Here is a 16,882-nt window from a genome sequence, read left to right as displayed (position 1 = left end):
CTATCCTATCTCTCAAGTTGAACCGAACTGCATAAGCACACTAAATTTCATGAGAATCGGTGAAGCCGTTTCGGAGGAGTGCATAAAAAAATAAGATTCATCCTTGTCCTGCCGAAACTGCCATGATTTAAAAGATCTTACCTATCCTATCTCTCAAGTTGAACCAAACTGCATATTGCCTGCAAATTTGATAGAAATCTGTTAAGCGGTTTAGGAGTCCATAGCGAACAAACATAGTGACAGGAGATTTTTATATATTAAGATATATGTATACATATATATTATATATATATATATATATATATGTGTAATATAATAATATTTTTATAATATATATTATATATTTGTATATAAAGCCATTTCCAAAATTGTGCACGGGACAATGCATACGCATTTAAAGTAAAACACGCTACAAAAACTCAATTTGTTCATGATAAATGGATATTTATATTGCATTTTATTAGCTGTTTCATTGGGACACAGCTTAATTTTGGGTAATTTCTAAGATAATTACAAGTACCGGACAATTAAAACGGAAGTGGGTTTTGAGGTCGACCAAATGAATCGCAAATTTCTGTGAATATAGTGACAATATTTTAATGCATTAATTGTACTATGTTTTATTATCAAAACAAAACATGCAATGATAAAAAAAAGAGTTTTGGTCATAATATGATGATCATCAGATTCTAAATTCAAGATTCCTATATCCTTGCAGGGTATTATAATTTTAGTCAGAAGTTTGCATGAAGGAGTCATGTCCGACCCTATAAAGTATATATAGATTCGTGACCAGCATCAACAGCCGAGTCAATCTAGCCATGTCCGGCTGTTCGTCTGCCTCTCCCTTTCTACGCTAAATTCGCCACTGTTTTAAAGCTATCTGAAAAAGACTTTACAGATAGTTTACTCAATGTTTTCACTACTATATATGTCGTAACGGTTTGAATCGGACGACCGATCGGAAAATTAAAAAAAAAAATTAACTTAATTTTGAGCCATGAAATACAAAACGTCCAACCTTAAGAAAATCAAGAAACTAACCTAACTTCCACACACCGAAGTTTGAATTGCAGTATGATATACTCGTCCGATTTTCATGAAATTAAAACCGAAATTCAAAGAACCTGAAAATACCAGTGAAGCTCTATTTATTTTCGAAAAATTATCCGATCGTTTTTATGGCAGTTATAAGATATAGTCGTCCGATCCGGCCCGCGAGAATAGGCAGAGAACTATCTGCAAAGTTTCATTCAGAAAGCTCCAAAACTAAGGGGCTGTCTAAAATTATAATTATCGCAATGGTATGAAAATAAACAAAAAAACTCAGTGAACTAATATAATTATAATATTTTATGTTAAATGTTTTCTGTTTTGTTCAGGCAAGTATTGTATCTGTTAAAGAAGAGATCTCCTCGTCCGAGGTACGTCGTCAGTCGATAATCCAATCACAGGAGGAAATTTCTGTAGAAGATACAAAAATATCATCATCATCACGGAGGTCATCCCTAGCGGCAAGTTTAAAATTTATTTGTGTGTCATTTTTTGTTTTCAATTTGTTTTCAACGTCAAAAGGTTGAGGAATCTAAAACTGGTTCACGACGCTCATCTATCATTGAAAAGAAATCATTAGATGTAAGTATTTGAACGTATATTATTCTAAAAGTTACCCCAAAGCATGTTCATTATATTGGCTTGATGTCCCATAAGTCCCATAAACATTCCTATAAGAAACATTATTTCCCCGCTGTAGCAGGTCGATAGTAAGCATCTAGAAGCTAATAAGAATCCACAGGCCATAAAGGAAGAAATACCTAAGTTAAAGCCAGCTGAAAAGCGACGAACTTCGAAGGTGAGATGAGACTTTTAGGTGCCTCTATAAATCTGTATGTTTATTCTGCACATATCTCATTCTACTTTCTCTTCTATATCTTTCTATCTATCTATCCAATTGTATATATTGAATTGATTAGATTGAATATTCTATTCAGAAATTTATATATGAATAAGAAAAAATTTAAGATTTAAGTTCTTTAAAAAAATGTCCTTCTCTGTAGCCCACTTAACGCTCTTTATTAACTTTCTATTTTAAGTTTAAGCTTTACTTGTATTAAAACCTTTACATCTACATATTAATATCTTTGTGAAGTGACGTGATTGTTTTATTTTTATGTCATTGCCATTATTTCTAAATACAACAAAAAATAGGTAATTGAAGAGAAGAAACCTGTAGAGGAATTACCGAAACTGCGCAAAACTTCAATTGCTCAACCAAAAGAGGAACCCAAACCAGAAGTGGCAAAGCCAAAGGCGAAAGCCAAACCAAAGCAAAAAGCTAAATATGAAGAACTACCTGAAATCCCAGACTATGAAAGACCCGTACTAGAAAAGTATGAGAAATCAGAATTTACGCCTACAGATTTTGGCCGTGAATTAGAAATACCAAATAAAATGGAGAAACCAATAGTAGATAGTGGGAAAAAGGAGGTAGAGTCGTCTGCTCAGAAGAATGGTATTCCAAAGGTAATCTGTCTTATTTACTATATCATGTGTCTATTTGTTTTATGATGTATTTTTGTGTCATCAACTCTATGAAATGTTTAGAAGACAGAACTTATAGAAAAACCAGCAGACGAACCAAAAACCCTAAAGCTCGGCAAAGGTAAACTGCCTGATGTAGATGATAATCGTGATGGCGCTGTTCTAAAGCCAGTTATAATTGAACCAGAGGTAGGTAATATATATATATATATATATATATATATATATATATATATACATATATGATCCCAACCATTTTGCCTTATAAATTCTTGCTCAAAACTTTCTTTCGCACACCTCCCCCCATACCCTTGTAGACGCATGAGCCTAAGAATAAAAATGACAAATTGACGAAGGTAAGTTAGTTGTTCTAAGTGTTATATACTAAATTCAACTTTTTTCGGCTAGCCGAATTCTAAAATATATTTTGCAACATGATAATTTAGAGAATGTGTCACCTGCAGTATGTAGATATATACTTAGTTGTCTTTTAATAATAAAATAATAAACTGTTCAGGTTGATGATGATAAGCCATCTGTAATAGATATTATAAAACAACGCCGCCGATCCTCAATTAGAAATCTGATGACCAAGGAACCAATTCAAAATGAATCATTCCTTGGTGTTATTTTAAAGCCAGTGATTAAGGATGCTAAAGAGTTAGCGGCGCCACAGCAAGCTAAGCAATTGACAAAGGTAACACACTATTTTCGAGTTCGCCTCTATGACTCTCTCTCTCTCTCTCTCTCTTTCTCTCTCTTTAATCATTTTATTGACTAAACCAACATTTTTACGACTTCGGGAACCCATTCGGGTATTTCTTTCTAAAGATTAAAGTTAAATTTAAGGTATTAAACTCGAAAGCTATATCTTTTTGTCTGTTTCTCTTTTATATCTTTCTCCTTCACCTTATCTAAGTTATATTGTTCTTAGTATTTTTCTGTTCTTCTCTCTGTGCCTTTTTCTGCCTCTACTGTTCTATATATTTTATTTCAAATTATACAAGAATAATATCCCCAATATCCTAATCCCCATCCCCATATCCAATATCATAAGGCAAATGTGTCTGAACAGTTCGCTCCCACCAAGCCCATGAAGGCCCAGGTATCCGAGTTGGTGAAACCTGAACCTTTGGCCACTCTTGGCGACTATGAGCATCCCACTTTAGAGAAATACGAACCAGTCGAAATGGATAAATCGAAAAAAGAGAAGGCCACACCTGCAATTGTCATACCGGAAATAAAGCCACAAGAAGTCCCAACAGAAAAAGTTCAGGTAAGGCGTCCGGACGGTTACGCAATATGTAAAAACTTGTAAAATATCAGTTGATCGCGTTATGGCCTGGTTAAGCTATGTTCTGAGCAAAAATAAACTACATTAAGCTAACTTTAAAAATAAAATTAATTCTAAACAAGAAAGGAAGCTAACTTCGGCACGCCGAAGTTTGTATACCCTTGCAGATATTATTTCATTACATTTTACCTATACTTATTATGTTTACAGTTTGACAGTTACAGTTTTACATTCACACCTTTACATTTTCTCTACATCTACCGATCGCTCCTATGGCAGCTATATGATATAGTTGTCCGATTTTCATAAAATTTATACCAAAATTTTAGAATAATAAAATAAGCTTATATCTTAGAGTAGATGAAAATACGTTGAAAAACAACGAAGTTATAATTTTTTTCCTATTATTTTCCGGATCGTTTCTATGGCAGCTATAAGATATAGTCGTCCGATTTTCATAAAATTTTTACCAAAATTCAGAAATAATATAAAATGGCCATATCTAAAAAATGGTGCAAAAATTTAAAAAAACAGCAAAGTTATAATTTTTTTTCTAAAAATTTATCGAACATTTGTATGGCAGCTATATGATATAGTCGTCCGATCCGGCTCGTTCCGACATATATAGCAGTGAGAGTATATAGAAGACTATATGCAAAGTTTCATTCAGATAGCTTTAAAACTGAGGGACTAGTTTGCGTAGAAACGGACAGACGGACAGACGGACAGACGGACGGACAGACGGACATGGCTAGATCGACTTGGCTGTTGATGCTGATCAAGAATATATATACTTTATAGGGTCGGAAACGTCTCCTTCACTGCGTTGCAAACTTCTGACTGAAATTATAATACCCTGCAAGGGTATAAACACAAGCTATAATAATGTATACATTTAGATATTACTATTGTAGTTCCAGAAGGAATATATACTTATTCAGAAGAGTAGACTTTTTATGTTACTATTCACTACTACAATATTTTCAATTTAGTAAATTTGATGCCGGGTGTGATTGTTTGAACTTCTATATTACTACGTTTTAGTATTTTTTAGAAAACTAAATTTTCGAAAGATTCGCTCCGGAAATATTTATTTAGTTAAAAAACTAAGAGGCGGAAATTACTCATTTACTGCGTTGCTTAACTTAAGACCGGTAAGGGCGGTAAACGGTGAACTGATAATTTACAAACTGCTTATGTGTAATTAGAATATGTACAACTTATTACAAGAAGAGTGAGGGTAAGTTTAAACTATATTTACATATCAAATTAGGTATTTAAACGTAAACTCATATAATATTGCAAATAATAATAATACAATAAATACCACTTTTGTAATTAAATGAGAACATATACATATTATCCTCAGAGCATTATTAAGAGTTATTTATGTACAATTCTTAAATTCGTCGTATATATATATATATATATATATATATATATATATATATATATATAAATATATATATATATATAATTAATATATTAATGTATATATGTATGCGTATATGTATATATAATATAAATTATAAATATTTATACAATTATTGCGTTGTATATATAACTTTTGTCAAAAAGATATATATCGTATATATGTACATTTTTGTGATAAAACTGTCTTTGATGTCTGTCTGTCTGTAGATGTCTCTCTAGCCAAACGGTTCCGTTTCGAAATTGTTCTAATTTTTGATTTTAGATTTGACACACTAAAAACTAACTAGTTAATTATAAATCATTCAAAAATATGGATATTTTGAACATTTGATCTTATAGTTGAATACAATATACAGAACAAATTCTAATGTCGGCATTTAATTTTACAATAACGGTGGGTGCTTTATTATGTAGTCCCCACAACCACCGATGTCTAATGGTTTTTTGTGCACAAATATATTGGTTAAAAAATAAATCAATTTTAAAATTAAATTGTCCTATAAAGATGTTACTGTTAGTAAAAATAAAATCCAGAAAAACTATATATTTAAATATAAACTTTGAATAAAATTTGTTTGTTTGTTGATATACTTAATATTTCATATTTTCTTATCAAAGGAGGAAAAACCAAAAACTCCTAGAATGCAACCTCCAGCACCGGGCGAGCCCCCTAAGATCGAGGTAATAAGGGAGAAGAGACCATCGCTGGCACCTGAGCCTCCAAGTCGTCGTGGTTCTTTAATACCTCCAGCAGATATGGGACGACGACCTTCATTAATTATTAATGACGAGGTAAGGAAGCATTTAACAAAATTACCCTCAAGACAAATTGGATTGGTATTAAGTATTTTGTTCTGGGTATTCCTTTGACGACTAAAATTACTGAATTACTGAAAATTAGTCGATGTTTTTATCAGTTTGTATGGGAAGAACTGTTTTCGTTTGAAAATATCAGCAAAATATCACGACACATCGCAGATATTTTCAATAGGTCAGTCGTCAAGGGAATACCCAGATTATAAAGTCAAATATTTGATATTATAATCAGGGATCAATTTAAAAATTCGAACAATATACTTAATGCATAACCAATGAAACATCTATTTATAAAGCGCTACTCAAAATTTTTAAATTAGAATTAATAAAATTTAAATAAATTAAAAATAGATTGAGCAAGGACTTTCTTATAAAATAAATATCGTTAATATTTTATTTAAGTACGTCAAATTTTCTAGAAAGTAAAAAAATTATGCCTAGATTTCCATACGCTACCACGGTCGTTGGATTTTGGTCAGAACTTCTTTATTATTATACATAATCTTTGTTATTTGTAAAGTATGGCTAATTAACTGCTTATTTTTGTATCTCTAAGTGCATTTATTAAAATTGGTAAATTACAACAATGTAGCTAATTTTGATATGTATTTAATTATGTTTCCTTCTATATATGTACGTACCATACCACCATGCAAAAATGTCCTAAATCCCTATACAACATTATCAACCTGCAATCTATCTACCAACCAAATACAATTCTACCACATATTATAAAAAAAAATATATATATATAATAATAAATGTTTAATAAAATATACAAATAAATCGGTATATAAAACAATTACTCCAACGTTAATATCCATTTGCATTAAAAACAAAACAACCATAAACCATAATATTGTTCTTAAAATGCACAACAATAATAATACAAAAATATTCCAACGCATACCCTTTTTGCATTCCAACAACAACAACACTCAACAATCGTTCCCACTCTCCGCAAAAACCCCTCATCAAAATCAACAAAAAACACAACCCACAAAATAATCAGAAGAAACTCCGACCCGGCGAAGTAATGGATACGCGGGTAAGAATTTGCAATATTATTTATCCCGACTTAGAATGGCCAATTATATATTATCTCAAAATATAATATTCAGATTTAATTTAATAACGTACAGTGGCGGTGAAAATAATTTTAGTCAGTATGGATGTCGGGAATGGGTCCGAAATGACTTCTTCACTGCCTTGCAACTTACTGGTCAAAATTAGAATACCCTGAGTATAAAGAGTATAAAAATAGATCTGTATTTACATTACATTATACATATGTAATAATAATTTACTATTGAAAACTATTCTTTTTACCGCTGCTACGTACATAAAAATTCGCATTGAATTCACTCTGGGCTCCTGCTGTGCCTACATAGTACATACATATGTATGTACATAGATATAGCGGGCATATTTATTAGTATTGACCAATATAAAAAAACTAGTGAAAACAATAAATAATATGAATGGATCGCTATAGCCCGCTGTTGTTTATAAACGATGCGAAAATATTAATATTTTCTTCAACTTGCGGCCTTCGTAAAAATAATATTATATATGCATATACGTATGTTATATACGATACATATACATAAATGTATATATAATCATATATATATATATATATATATATATATATATCTATACGTTATTTATAAAATACGATGTGGGTTTCAAACATACATACATACTCATGCAATCTTAAGGCCACGTCGTGTGCATATATGTATGCATATGTATATATAGGTGAATCATTTATCAGTCGCTTGTAGTTCCTAGGGTTTATGTTTATTATTCAAATATACTATTGCAAGTGATCTGACAACATCTCCGAGTTAAAATTTTATTCCGGTCGGAGCATACTATAATTTATAAACACATAACTCTTTATGAGAACATAAAAATTATATTTTTAAAATTATGTAAAAAGGATACATTAATATACATATATCAAAATAATATTGAAATAAATAATGATTATATAACTGTAAAGAAGCATTCAATTAGATTTCCTTTAGTTGCTTTAGTATTGTGTACATAACGTGAATTTGCAAGCATTATAATACTATTCAAATCATATTACAGTTATTGAGGCCAGGAGAGGTTGGTGAAGGACAGGTGAGAGAGACGTTAGACGCGCATCAAATTACACACATATTTAGTTTTTGTGTTTTTCTCTTAGCCTTAAAAGATATCATCTAAAAAAAATTATGCCACTCTTTGATTCGAAACTCATTCAAAGATTAAAACTCTTTCCAACGCATTTCTCACATAGTACAAGAGTTTTCATATATTTTTAGTGTTTAAAATGTTAAAAAGCTAACTCTATTTCCATCTAATTGCATCCAAAATATTTCTAAAAGTAATAAAATTCATTCCAAGCATCGTATAGTTAGTCCGTTGTTTAGTTTCCTTTTTTCTTTTTTTTTTCTTTTTTGTTATACTCAAAACACACCAACAATAATATGAAAACCCAATATTAAGATATCAAGCTGAGCTTCGTTTCAATAAATATTACAATATATACATATATTTGTAAAATTGTAAAACATAAGGAGTAAGAAAATCTTTAAACCGAATTTTTCCCAATTTTTATATATATTTTTTTTTTTTTGGATTTATAAATAGCAAAAGCAACCACGACCTGGCGAAATGGGGGACACTAAACAGGTCTCGAAAAATAAATGGTCAAGTTCGATCGATAATTTTTTATTAAACTATTTACTGTGTGTTCGCTTGCCTTTATATTTATTTATAAGTCACATATGAATGGAAGTTTTAAATGTGTATAGTTAGGACATTTAAAAGTGTAATCTCTTTGTAAATATTCATATATGTTTGATTTATGTATATGCTCAAAGTCATTCCAATTAAAGTACAAAATATACAGTGTCAACGATTGGCATCAAAAAGTAAATGTTTGTAACCATTAAAATGTAAAAGGATTATATAATGTATTTATTATTAAAGGTACACTCTTCACTTAATTGCAATCTAGCTGTTTTCTTTAAAAAGAACCTAAGATATGTATTAAAAAGATGAAGGGGATTCCACTTAGATTTTCAATATTATCACTTTAAAAATATTTTACAGCAATGTAAATGCAAATTATATTTATTTAATTATGTGCAGTTTCCATAAGATCCTCAAATACATAATATGATGAGTCTCATACATACCATTATACATAAAGAAATAGGGTACTCACTAATTTATTTTTTAACTAATAATATTAAAAAGTAAATAATTTATAATGTTCATTCCCATTCTTGTAGTTAACCATTCAAAGTTAAAGTAGTTTGTGTCTTAGTAGTTTGAAAGTTTCCCACTTACCTTTAATGCTGCCACTGTCCGCAGAATGCACTTTTTGAATTTCAGTTTATTGTAGTTTTATTTATTATATGTTTATTTACACACACACTTGAATATTGTTCACAGAGTTTCTGCGATTGTATATTGCATTTGGTCAAATTATATTGGGAGCCGAAGACTTGGTCTTTCCGTCACACTCTGTAGAATCTGGCTGAAAGCACACATAGTATAATAATTGATTTTTCTTATGCATTATTTTCCTATTTCTATTAAAATAAAGCGGAGCACGTTTAAATACATCTAATTGGAAAGCACCCGGAAAAATAGAAAGACATTTTGAATGTTTTATCCGGGCATGGACAACATCGTCATTTAATATTATTTAACCCCTATTACTTATTTTTTTGTTTATATTTTATTTTCTGTATCTATTCCTCCACCATCTGTTTCCCGTTCGTGTCCGACGTCTTGTATGTGATGTTTTGTCAAAAATAGCGGCGAAGACCGTCGATTGATGTTCGCCGCCCTAGTGTGCAAGATCTGGAAGATCTTATTAACAAACCATCGACACCACTACGCGATGTTGGAGATGGTGGTCCCCCATCAATTGTGGATGTCCAAGAATCATATTCTGTGGTGGAAGGTATGTTTATATTTTGAAATAACTTAGTAAACGTTTCATTCAATTTAAAACAAATACAATACCTGACTAACCCATCTGTAAATGTTAACAACATAATTGTTTTTTTGTAGACTCGACTGCCTACCTTACGGTCGGCGTCGAGGGCTGCCCAGCGCCCACATTTAAGTTCTACAAAGGTGTTAGCGAGATCCTTGAGGGTGGTCGTTATAAATTCCTCACCGATGGGCAGACAAACACAATTACACTGTGTATGCGTAAGTGCAAGCCAAATGATGAGAGTAAATACAAGGTGGTTGTATCGAATATACACGGTGAGGATTCGGCGGAGATGCAATTATATGTCTCCGATTCGAGTGGTATGGATTTTCGAGCCATGCTTAAAAAAAGACGTTATCAAAAATGGGACAAAGATGAACAGGATCCCAATTGGGGTGATCTGAAAGAAACGGAAAAACCGTTGCCGGCCCTTAAAAAAGTTGAAAGGGTAAGAGAATAAGTGGTTCTTGCTAGATATATGGAAATTGCTGAATTCTCCATCTTATGTTGACACATATTAAGTTTAATAATTTAATTGTATTAATTTAAAAATATATATGCATAAACTTTAAACTGCCTCTGCCTACGATTTACTAGAGCTTAAGTTACTTTCATTTTAATTAGCTTTCCACAAAACGCTATGAATGTTTTCGCTTCAGTTTTACAAAACTTTAAAATGAAAGATATATATGACTTCCTAATGAAATAGTTCTTAAATATTATATTTCATATTATATTAAAGTACAAAATCACGTAAGTCAACGATTAGTGATACTGCCTGCAGAGGATTCAGCTTTCATACCTTTTCCATATTTATCTCTATCATTGTAGCTAAACTATAAGATGTTTTTTTTTATTTATTACAATATGATGCTACAATATGATATAAAAAAGTTCCAATTATAATTACGGTCGTTATAACTGAAAATATTTAGGCACAAGGATCACGTAGACCATCTTTAGCCGAACTGATCCCCGATTGGCCGACACTACATCCATTTCGGAGAGAGGAGGTGTGCGCTCTTTCTATTAAACTTCTACATATTTAAATCTACAAAAAAATAATACTCTTAAAAATTAAATAATTGTATTACTAAATTTGTATTTTCAGTACTTAAAGCGATGATAATTATTGTTTTTTGCTGATTTTAACAATCAGTTTATTCTAGTTACTATAGTAACTATAGATTGGAATTTTAATAGGAATTTCTGAGAAAAGTTACTACGATATTGACATTTTCTTTTTTTTATGACTTTTGTCTAAGCGATTTTGAAATTTGAATTTTTGTCATTTTGTTTTTAGTCCATTCGTAATTTGTAGTTTAAAAGGTAGTAACACTACTCTTTTCTCTGTTCTTTGCTTTACATAACAGCATGTTAAATGTTAAATAAAATGTCATAAAAAATATGTTTAATTTTTGTAAGCATTAATGCCCATCATTAATGCAAGCTCTAGTATATATGTTTATGCATTTACTATACAGCATAAAAATCATTTGAAAATTCGATATACGAATACAATTTTAAAATATACATTAGATTATATATACTTTATATTAAAGAATTCCAAACGATAAAAAAGGAAGCTGACTTCGGGCACTAAAATCAATGGGCCTTTAATGAAATCAATATTGATGAAAATAGATTGGTATCCATATTTTCTCTGATCGTTTTAAAGGTCCTTGTGGCAGGATTCGGTAATTCAAGAGGCTATATTTCCATTAATCTTCCTATAATTTCCATGGCAGCTATATTATTTATTTAGATGTAAGAAAGGAGCACGGATCCTAAAAAAAACCTTCAAAAGTTTGGAGTTTTTGTATACCCTCGATCCATTTCGGCAAAAAAAAAAGTAATAATATAAAACACAAAATATGAAACCACAAGAAAACCGTCCGGAAGTCAGTTTTCTTTCTTGCTACATATGTATATCACGTAGCAAGGGTTTGGACAATCTTTTGAATGCAGATATATTAATGATAATGTTTCTAAAAATAGTTATATATAAACGTGTATATAGAAATAAATACTCACATACAAATAACAATAATATTTTTTTAGTTCTTTTTTTTTTTTTTTTTTTTTTTGCATAATAATAAGTTTTTCTATAAAAAGCATGTACTGCCCAAAATATAGCATTACAAAAAAAATACTCAAATAGATATATTTCTTACAAATGATGTTCTTGTAATTATATATTCTTTAATTGCATACACATATGTATGATATATTAATTTGAGCATTTACATTCAGACAAAAGATAAATCGTATATCTAAATTTATAAACTTTACCCATTTTTGACAACGTGGAATATGTGTGGTCGAGCGCAGAAGGTAGAGTCATTCCTTAGTCCCCTAATTGATCAATTTGCTAAAGAGGGCAAGGATAAGAAGGTTGTGTTCGAGGCGAGATTCAGCAAACCGAATTGCAAACCCAAGTGGCTTTTCCGCAAAGATGTAAGTAGCGCCTCAACAAAAAGTGTAACTCCTAATAAATTTTGTAAACCAAAATTGTCTTAATAAATTATAGGAAGTATTTACGGGCAGTAAATTTAAATTTAAACAAGAAAATGAAACATATCAATTAATAATTACTACTCCCAAAGTCGAGGATACTGGCAAATATACCATCGAAATCGGTGGTGTGTCCAGTACGGCTTTCCTAAATGTGGAAGAGCCAGATCCATCGTACACTTTTACAAAACCTCTGAAGAAGAAGCTCGAAGGATTTACGCAACACGAAACGACATTGGAGTGTTCCGTTAGTAGCAGTATGGCCAATGTCCATTGGTTTAAGGACAATACCAAAATCGAATCGGATGATCCTCGTTATCTAATCTCCAAAGATATTAACGGTAATCTAAAACTAATCATTAAGGACACGATTCTTGACGACTTGGGTCTTTATCGTTGTCAATTGGACAAGCAGCCCGATAAAACTGAGTGTACGCTCAAGGTCACCGAGTATCCGTACAAATTTGTCAAAGTTCTCAAGTCTCAGCAATGCATTGAAAAGGATACCGTGACTCTTGCTTGTGAGATCGATGATGCTCGCGGTGAAGTCCAATGGTTCCGTAATGATGAGGAAATCAAACCCGATAAACGTTTTCAAGTGGTTAAAGATGGTCGCAAGCGTAAGCTAGTAATAAAAGATTGCAAGGTCACGGATGCCGGGCAGTTTAAATGCACAACGAATGCGGATAAGACGGAAGCTGAAATAATTATCAACTGTAAGCCCTCATCCTACTATTTGTATTATACTTTATAATATCTTCTATAAATTATTCATTTTTATATAGATCAAAATCGTTTTAATAAAAAACTCAAGGATACAGATGCCGTTGAAAGGGAGAAGCTTGTTCTCGATATCGAGCTTCAGGACCAAACAGCGCCTTGCGATTGGAAATTCAATGGTGAGCCCATCGTGCCAAGTGAACGCATCGAGATCAAGAACTTGGGGGGCGGAAAGCATCAGCTGATCTTTAAGAACCTGGATATGTCCGATGAAGGCGAAATTACCTGCGAATCGGGGCAGCTTAGTTCCAAGTGTAATATTACGGTGCGCAAGGGTGAAAGTAGGCCAAATATTGATTGTCCTGATGAATTTGCTGGACCAATTAGTGCTCCTGTCGTGTTAGAAGTACCATTTAAAGGTAAGTCAGAAATTTATGAAGTTTTAAATTTACTTAGTAAGCCATTACTTCTTGATTATAACATTTTTGCCTTTAATTTTTTACGCATACTTCTTTAGTTTCCGGTACTAAGCAAACTCCTGTGGAAGCCAAATTATTTAAAGACGGCAAGCCCTTGCCCGTCAAGGATGTAGAGGTCGCTGTTAATGATGACAAGGTGACATTTAAGATCAAGAAACCATCTCGAGATTTATCTGGACCATATCAAATAAAAATTTCCAACGGTCAAGGTGAAGATACCAAGGACATCCAAGTGATCTGCCAAGATGTGCCGCAACCCCCGAATGAAGTTGATATTACCGATATATATCAGACCTCATGTGTGGTTAACTTTAAGCCCCCGTCGGATGACGGCGGATCTCCTCTAATAAAATATGTGATTGAACGACAGGATTTGAGCAAGAAACAAGGTTGGGAGCCAGTCTCTGAGGTTAAACATAACGAACCATGTAGTAAGAAAATCGACGACCTTATACCAAAAAAACAGTACAGATTCCGAATTCGTGCTGTTAACAGCATTGGTCCCTCAGATCCGGCAACCTTTAAGAATACAATCCTGGCAAAGGATCCATGGGATGAGCCTGGTAAACCTAAAGAAGTAGATCTGACTGACTGGGACAAAGATCACGCAGATCTCAAGTGGGAAGCACCAGATAGTGATGGTGGTGATCCAATCACAGCTTATGTTGTGGAGTTCAAAGAAAAGTTCTCCAATGACTGGGTTGCAGGAAAAGAAGTTGATGGCAACGCCAGAACGGCCACAGTTGATGACCTTAAAGAGGGTCAGCAGTACGAATTCCGAGTCCGTGCTATTAACCGGGCTGGACCAGGTGAACCCAGTGACAAGACAAAATCCATTATTGCCAAATGCCGTTTTGTCAAACCCTTCCTGGTGGGCGATGGCCTGAAAAATATAACAGTGAAAAAGGGCCAAACTATACGTTACGATATCAAGTATGATGGTGAGCCCGAACCAAAGGCAACATGGGTAAAGAACAGCGATAACTTAAAGTTCGATAATCAACGCATTTGTCTTGAACAATTGGATAGAAACTCTTCCATAACTATAAAGAAATCGGTTAGGAAGGATACAGGAACATACAAATTGGTATTATCCAATAGTTCCGGAACGATAGAGTCCGAGGCCCAAGTTGTGGTCCTTGATCGACCCTATGCTCCGGGCGGTCCCTTTGAACCCGAAGAGGTTCGTGCCAATCACATCAAAATGAAGTGGCGACGTCCCGAAGATGATGGTGGCTCTAACATAACAGGCTATGCCTTGGAGCGCATGGATGAGGAGACGGGCCGTTGGATTCCCGCAGGAGAAGTTGGTCCCGATGAGACTTCTTTTGATTTTAAGGGATTAACCCCGAACAAGAAGTACAAATTCCGTGTCAAGGCGATTAACAAAGAAGGCGAATCGGAGCCTTTAGAAACCAGCGATGCCATTGTGGCCAAGAATCCCTATGATCCACCAAGTCCACCTAGCCAGCCCATTATCGAGGATTACGATAACAAGAGTGTCCTGCTCAAGTGGGTGAGACCACCATCGGATGGTGGTCGACCAATCACTCATTACATCGTTGAAATAAAAGATAAATTCTCCCCCAATTGGAGTGAGGTCGCCAAAACGGAGGATCCTACGCCCGAGTGTTCGGTAGAGGGGCTAAAAGAAAAAATGGTATACCAATTCCGCGTGAGAGCCGTTAACAAGGCTGGAGCTTCGGAACCATCCCAGCCCACCGATAATCACCTTTGCAAGCACAGAAACCGTAAGTTATTTCACACATTTCACATATTTGGCTGTTAACTTTTTGGCTTAACATTTTAAAAACACGCTACTTTCGAAGTGCTCTTTTCTAGTTTATTCTTTAACAAATTTTTTAGCTTTCAGAGATTTGTATTATTTTTTAAATTGAAAAACTGAAAAAATATAATGCCTATGCATGTATAATTATTATTTTAAAGCAAAGCTAATTAGTTGGGACTCTACCTTTAACTGAAAACCGCAACGCTTTACTTCGTATGTATTACATTTTATTTAATATTCGCTAAAGCTATAGGAGCATTTTTTTAAATAAATTTATTGTAATAAAAATTTTAAACTTTTATAGTCAAACCCTTGATTGATCGTACGACCTTTAAACGAGTTACTATGAAGAGTGGCCGCACCCATAAGTGGTCTGTGGATGTCGCCGGTGAACCTATCCCAGAACTTCATTGGAGTTGGCGTGATGATGTTCCCTTGACTAGTAGCGATCGTATTAAGATAGAAAATGTAGACTATCACACTGATTTCGTGATCACGAATGCAGTGCGTAAAGATAGTGGTTTCTACACTTTGAAAGCCGAAAATCGTAATGGAATCGATCGTGAGACAGTTGAATTAATTGTTTTGGGTAAACCCAGTTCCCCGAAAGGACCTCTTGCTGTCTCCGATGTCACATCAACGGGCTGCAAATTGCAATGGAAGAAGCCCGAAGATGATGGTGGTGTACCCATCAAGGAGTACGTTGTGGAGAAAATGGACACTGCGACGGGAAAGTGGATAAGAGTTGGACGCTCTCCCGGGGAAAAGGAACCGCCTAGCTTCGATGTAACTGGCTTAAGTCCTGGATCCGAGTATATGTTCCGTGTGTCCGCTGTCAACGAGGAAGGTGAATCCGAACCATTGACCACTTTGGTTGGTGTCGTTGCCAAGGACCCGTTCGATGAGCCCAATAAGCCGGGCACTCCCGAAGTCACCGATTATGATAATCAAAGTGTTAGTCTGAAGTGGACAGCGCCAAAGAATGACGGTGGTGCCCCAATACAGAAATATATTATTGAAAGGAAGGACAAGAACCGACCAGACTGGGAGAAAGCTTTGGAAATACCCGGTGATCAGTTGGAGGCGACAGTTTCCGGGCTTCAAGAATACGGAGAATATCAGTTCCGTGTTATAGCTGTTAACAAGGCGGGCCCGTCACCTCCATCCGATGCAAGCGCTCCTCAGATTGTAAAGTACAAGAAATGTAAGTAATTTTCATATATATAGTCTTGATCAACATCAACAGCCGAGTCGATCTCGCCATGTCCGTCTGACCGTTTCTACCCAAA

The 16,882-nt window shown here is 33.7% G+C and overlaps 1 protein-coding gene across 22 annotated transcripts in view; it reads left to right on the top strand.

Moving 5' to 3' along the window:
* bt (projectin protein bent) overlaps positions 1-16,882 on the top strand; it is a 50,625-nt gene that overhangs the window by 12,904 nt on the left and 20,839 nt on the right. For 7 of the 22 annotated variants that reach the window (XM_070287733.1, XM_070287731.1, XM_070287729.1 and 4 more), the window contains 19 exons: positions 1,383-1,514; positions 1,576-1,635; positions 1,754-1,852; positions 2,209-2,523; positions 2,605-2,730; positions 2,859-2,897; positions 3,059-3,238; positions 3,599-3,817; positions 5,888-6,061; positions 7,098-7,133; positions 8,186-8,218; positions 9,908-10,055; positions 10,166-10,539; positions 11,027-11,104; positions 12,423-12,548; positions 12,622-13,321; positions 13,391-13,744; positions 13,843-15,555; positions 15,898-16,797. In XM_070287733.1, coding sequence (XP_070143834.1) covers positions 1,383-1,514; positions 1,576-1,635; positions 1,754-1,852; positions 2,209-2,523; positions 2,605-2,730; positions 2,859-2,897; positions 3,059-3,238; positions 3,599-3,817; positions 5,888-6,061; positions 7,098-7,133; positions 8,186-8,218; positions 9,908-10,055; positions 10,166-10,539; positions 11,027-11,104; positions 12,423-12,548; positions 12,622-13,321; positions 13,391-13,744; positions 13,843-15,555; positions 15,898-16,797 — 5,806 coding nt within the window. The remainder of the gene's footprint in view (positions 1-1,382; positions 1,515-1,575; positions 1,636-1,753; positions 1,853-2,208; positions 2,524-2,604; positions 2,731-2,858; positions 2,898-3,058; positions 3,239-3,598; positions 3,818-5,887; positions 6,062-7,097; positions 7,134-8,185; positions 8,219-9,907; positions 10,056-10,165; positions 10,540-11,026; positions 11,105-12,422; positions 12,549-12,621; positions 13,322-13,390; positions 13,745-13,842; positions 15,556-15,897; positions 16,798-16,882) is intronic. The other 15 variants (XM_070287737.1, XM_070287724.1, XM_070287738.1 and 12 more) reach the window with 12 other exon arrangements.

Source organism: Drosophila kikkawai, chromosome 4 (assembly GCF_030179895.1).
Source record: "Drosophila kikkawai strain 14028-0561.14 chromosome 4, DkikHiC1v2, whole genome shotgun sequence".
In the NCBI taxonomy this organism is placed as follows: domain Eukaryota; kingdom Metazoa; phylum Arthropoda; class Insecta; order Diptera; family Drosophilidae; genus Drosophila; species Drosophila kikkawai.
Note: the sequence above shows the minus strand (reverse complement) of the source record. Positions and strands in the feature narration are given on the sequence as shown.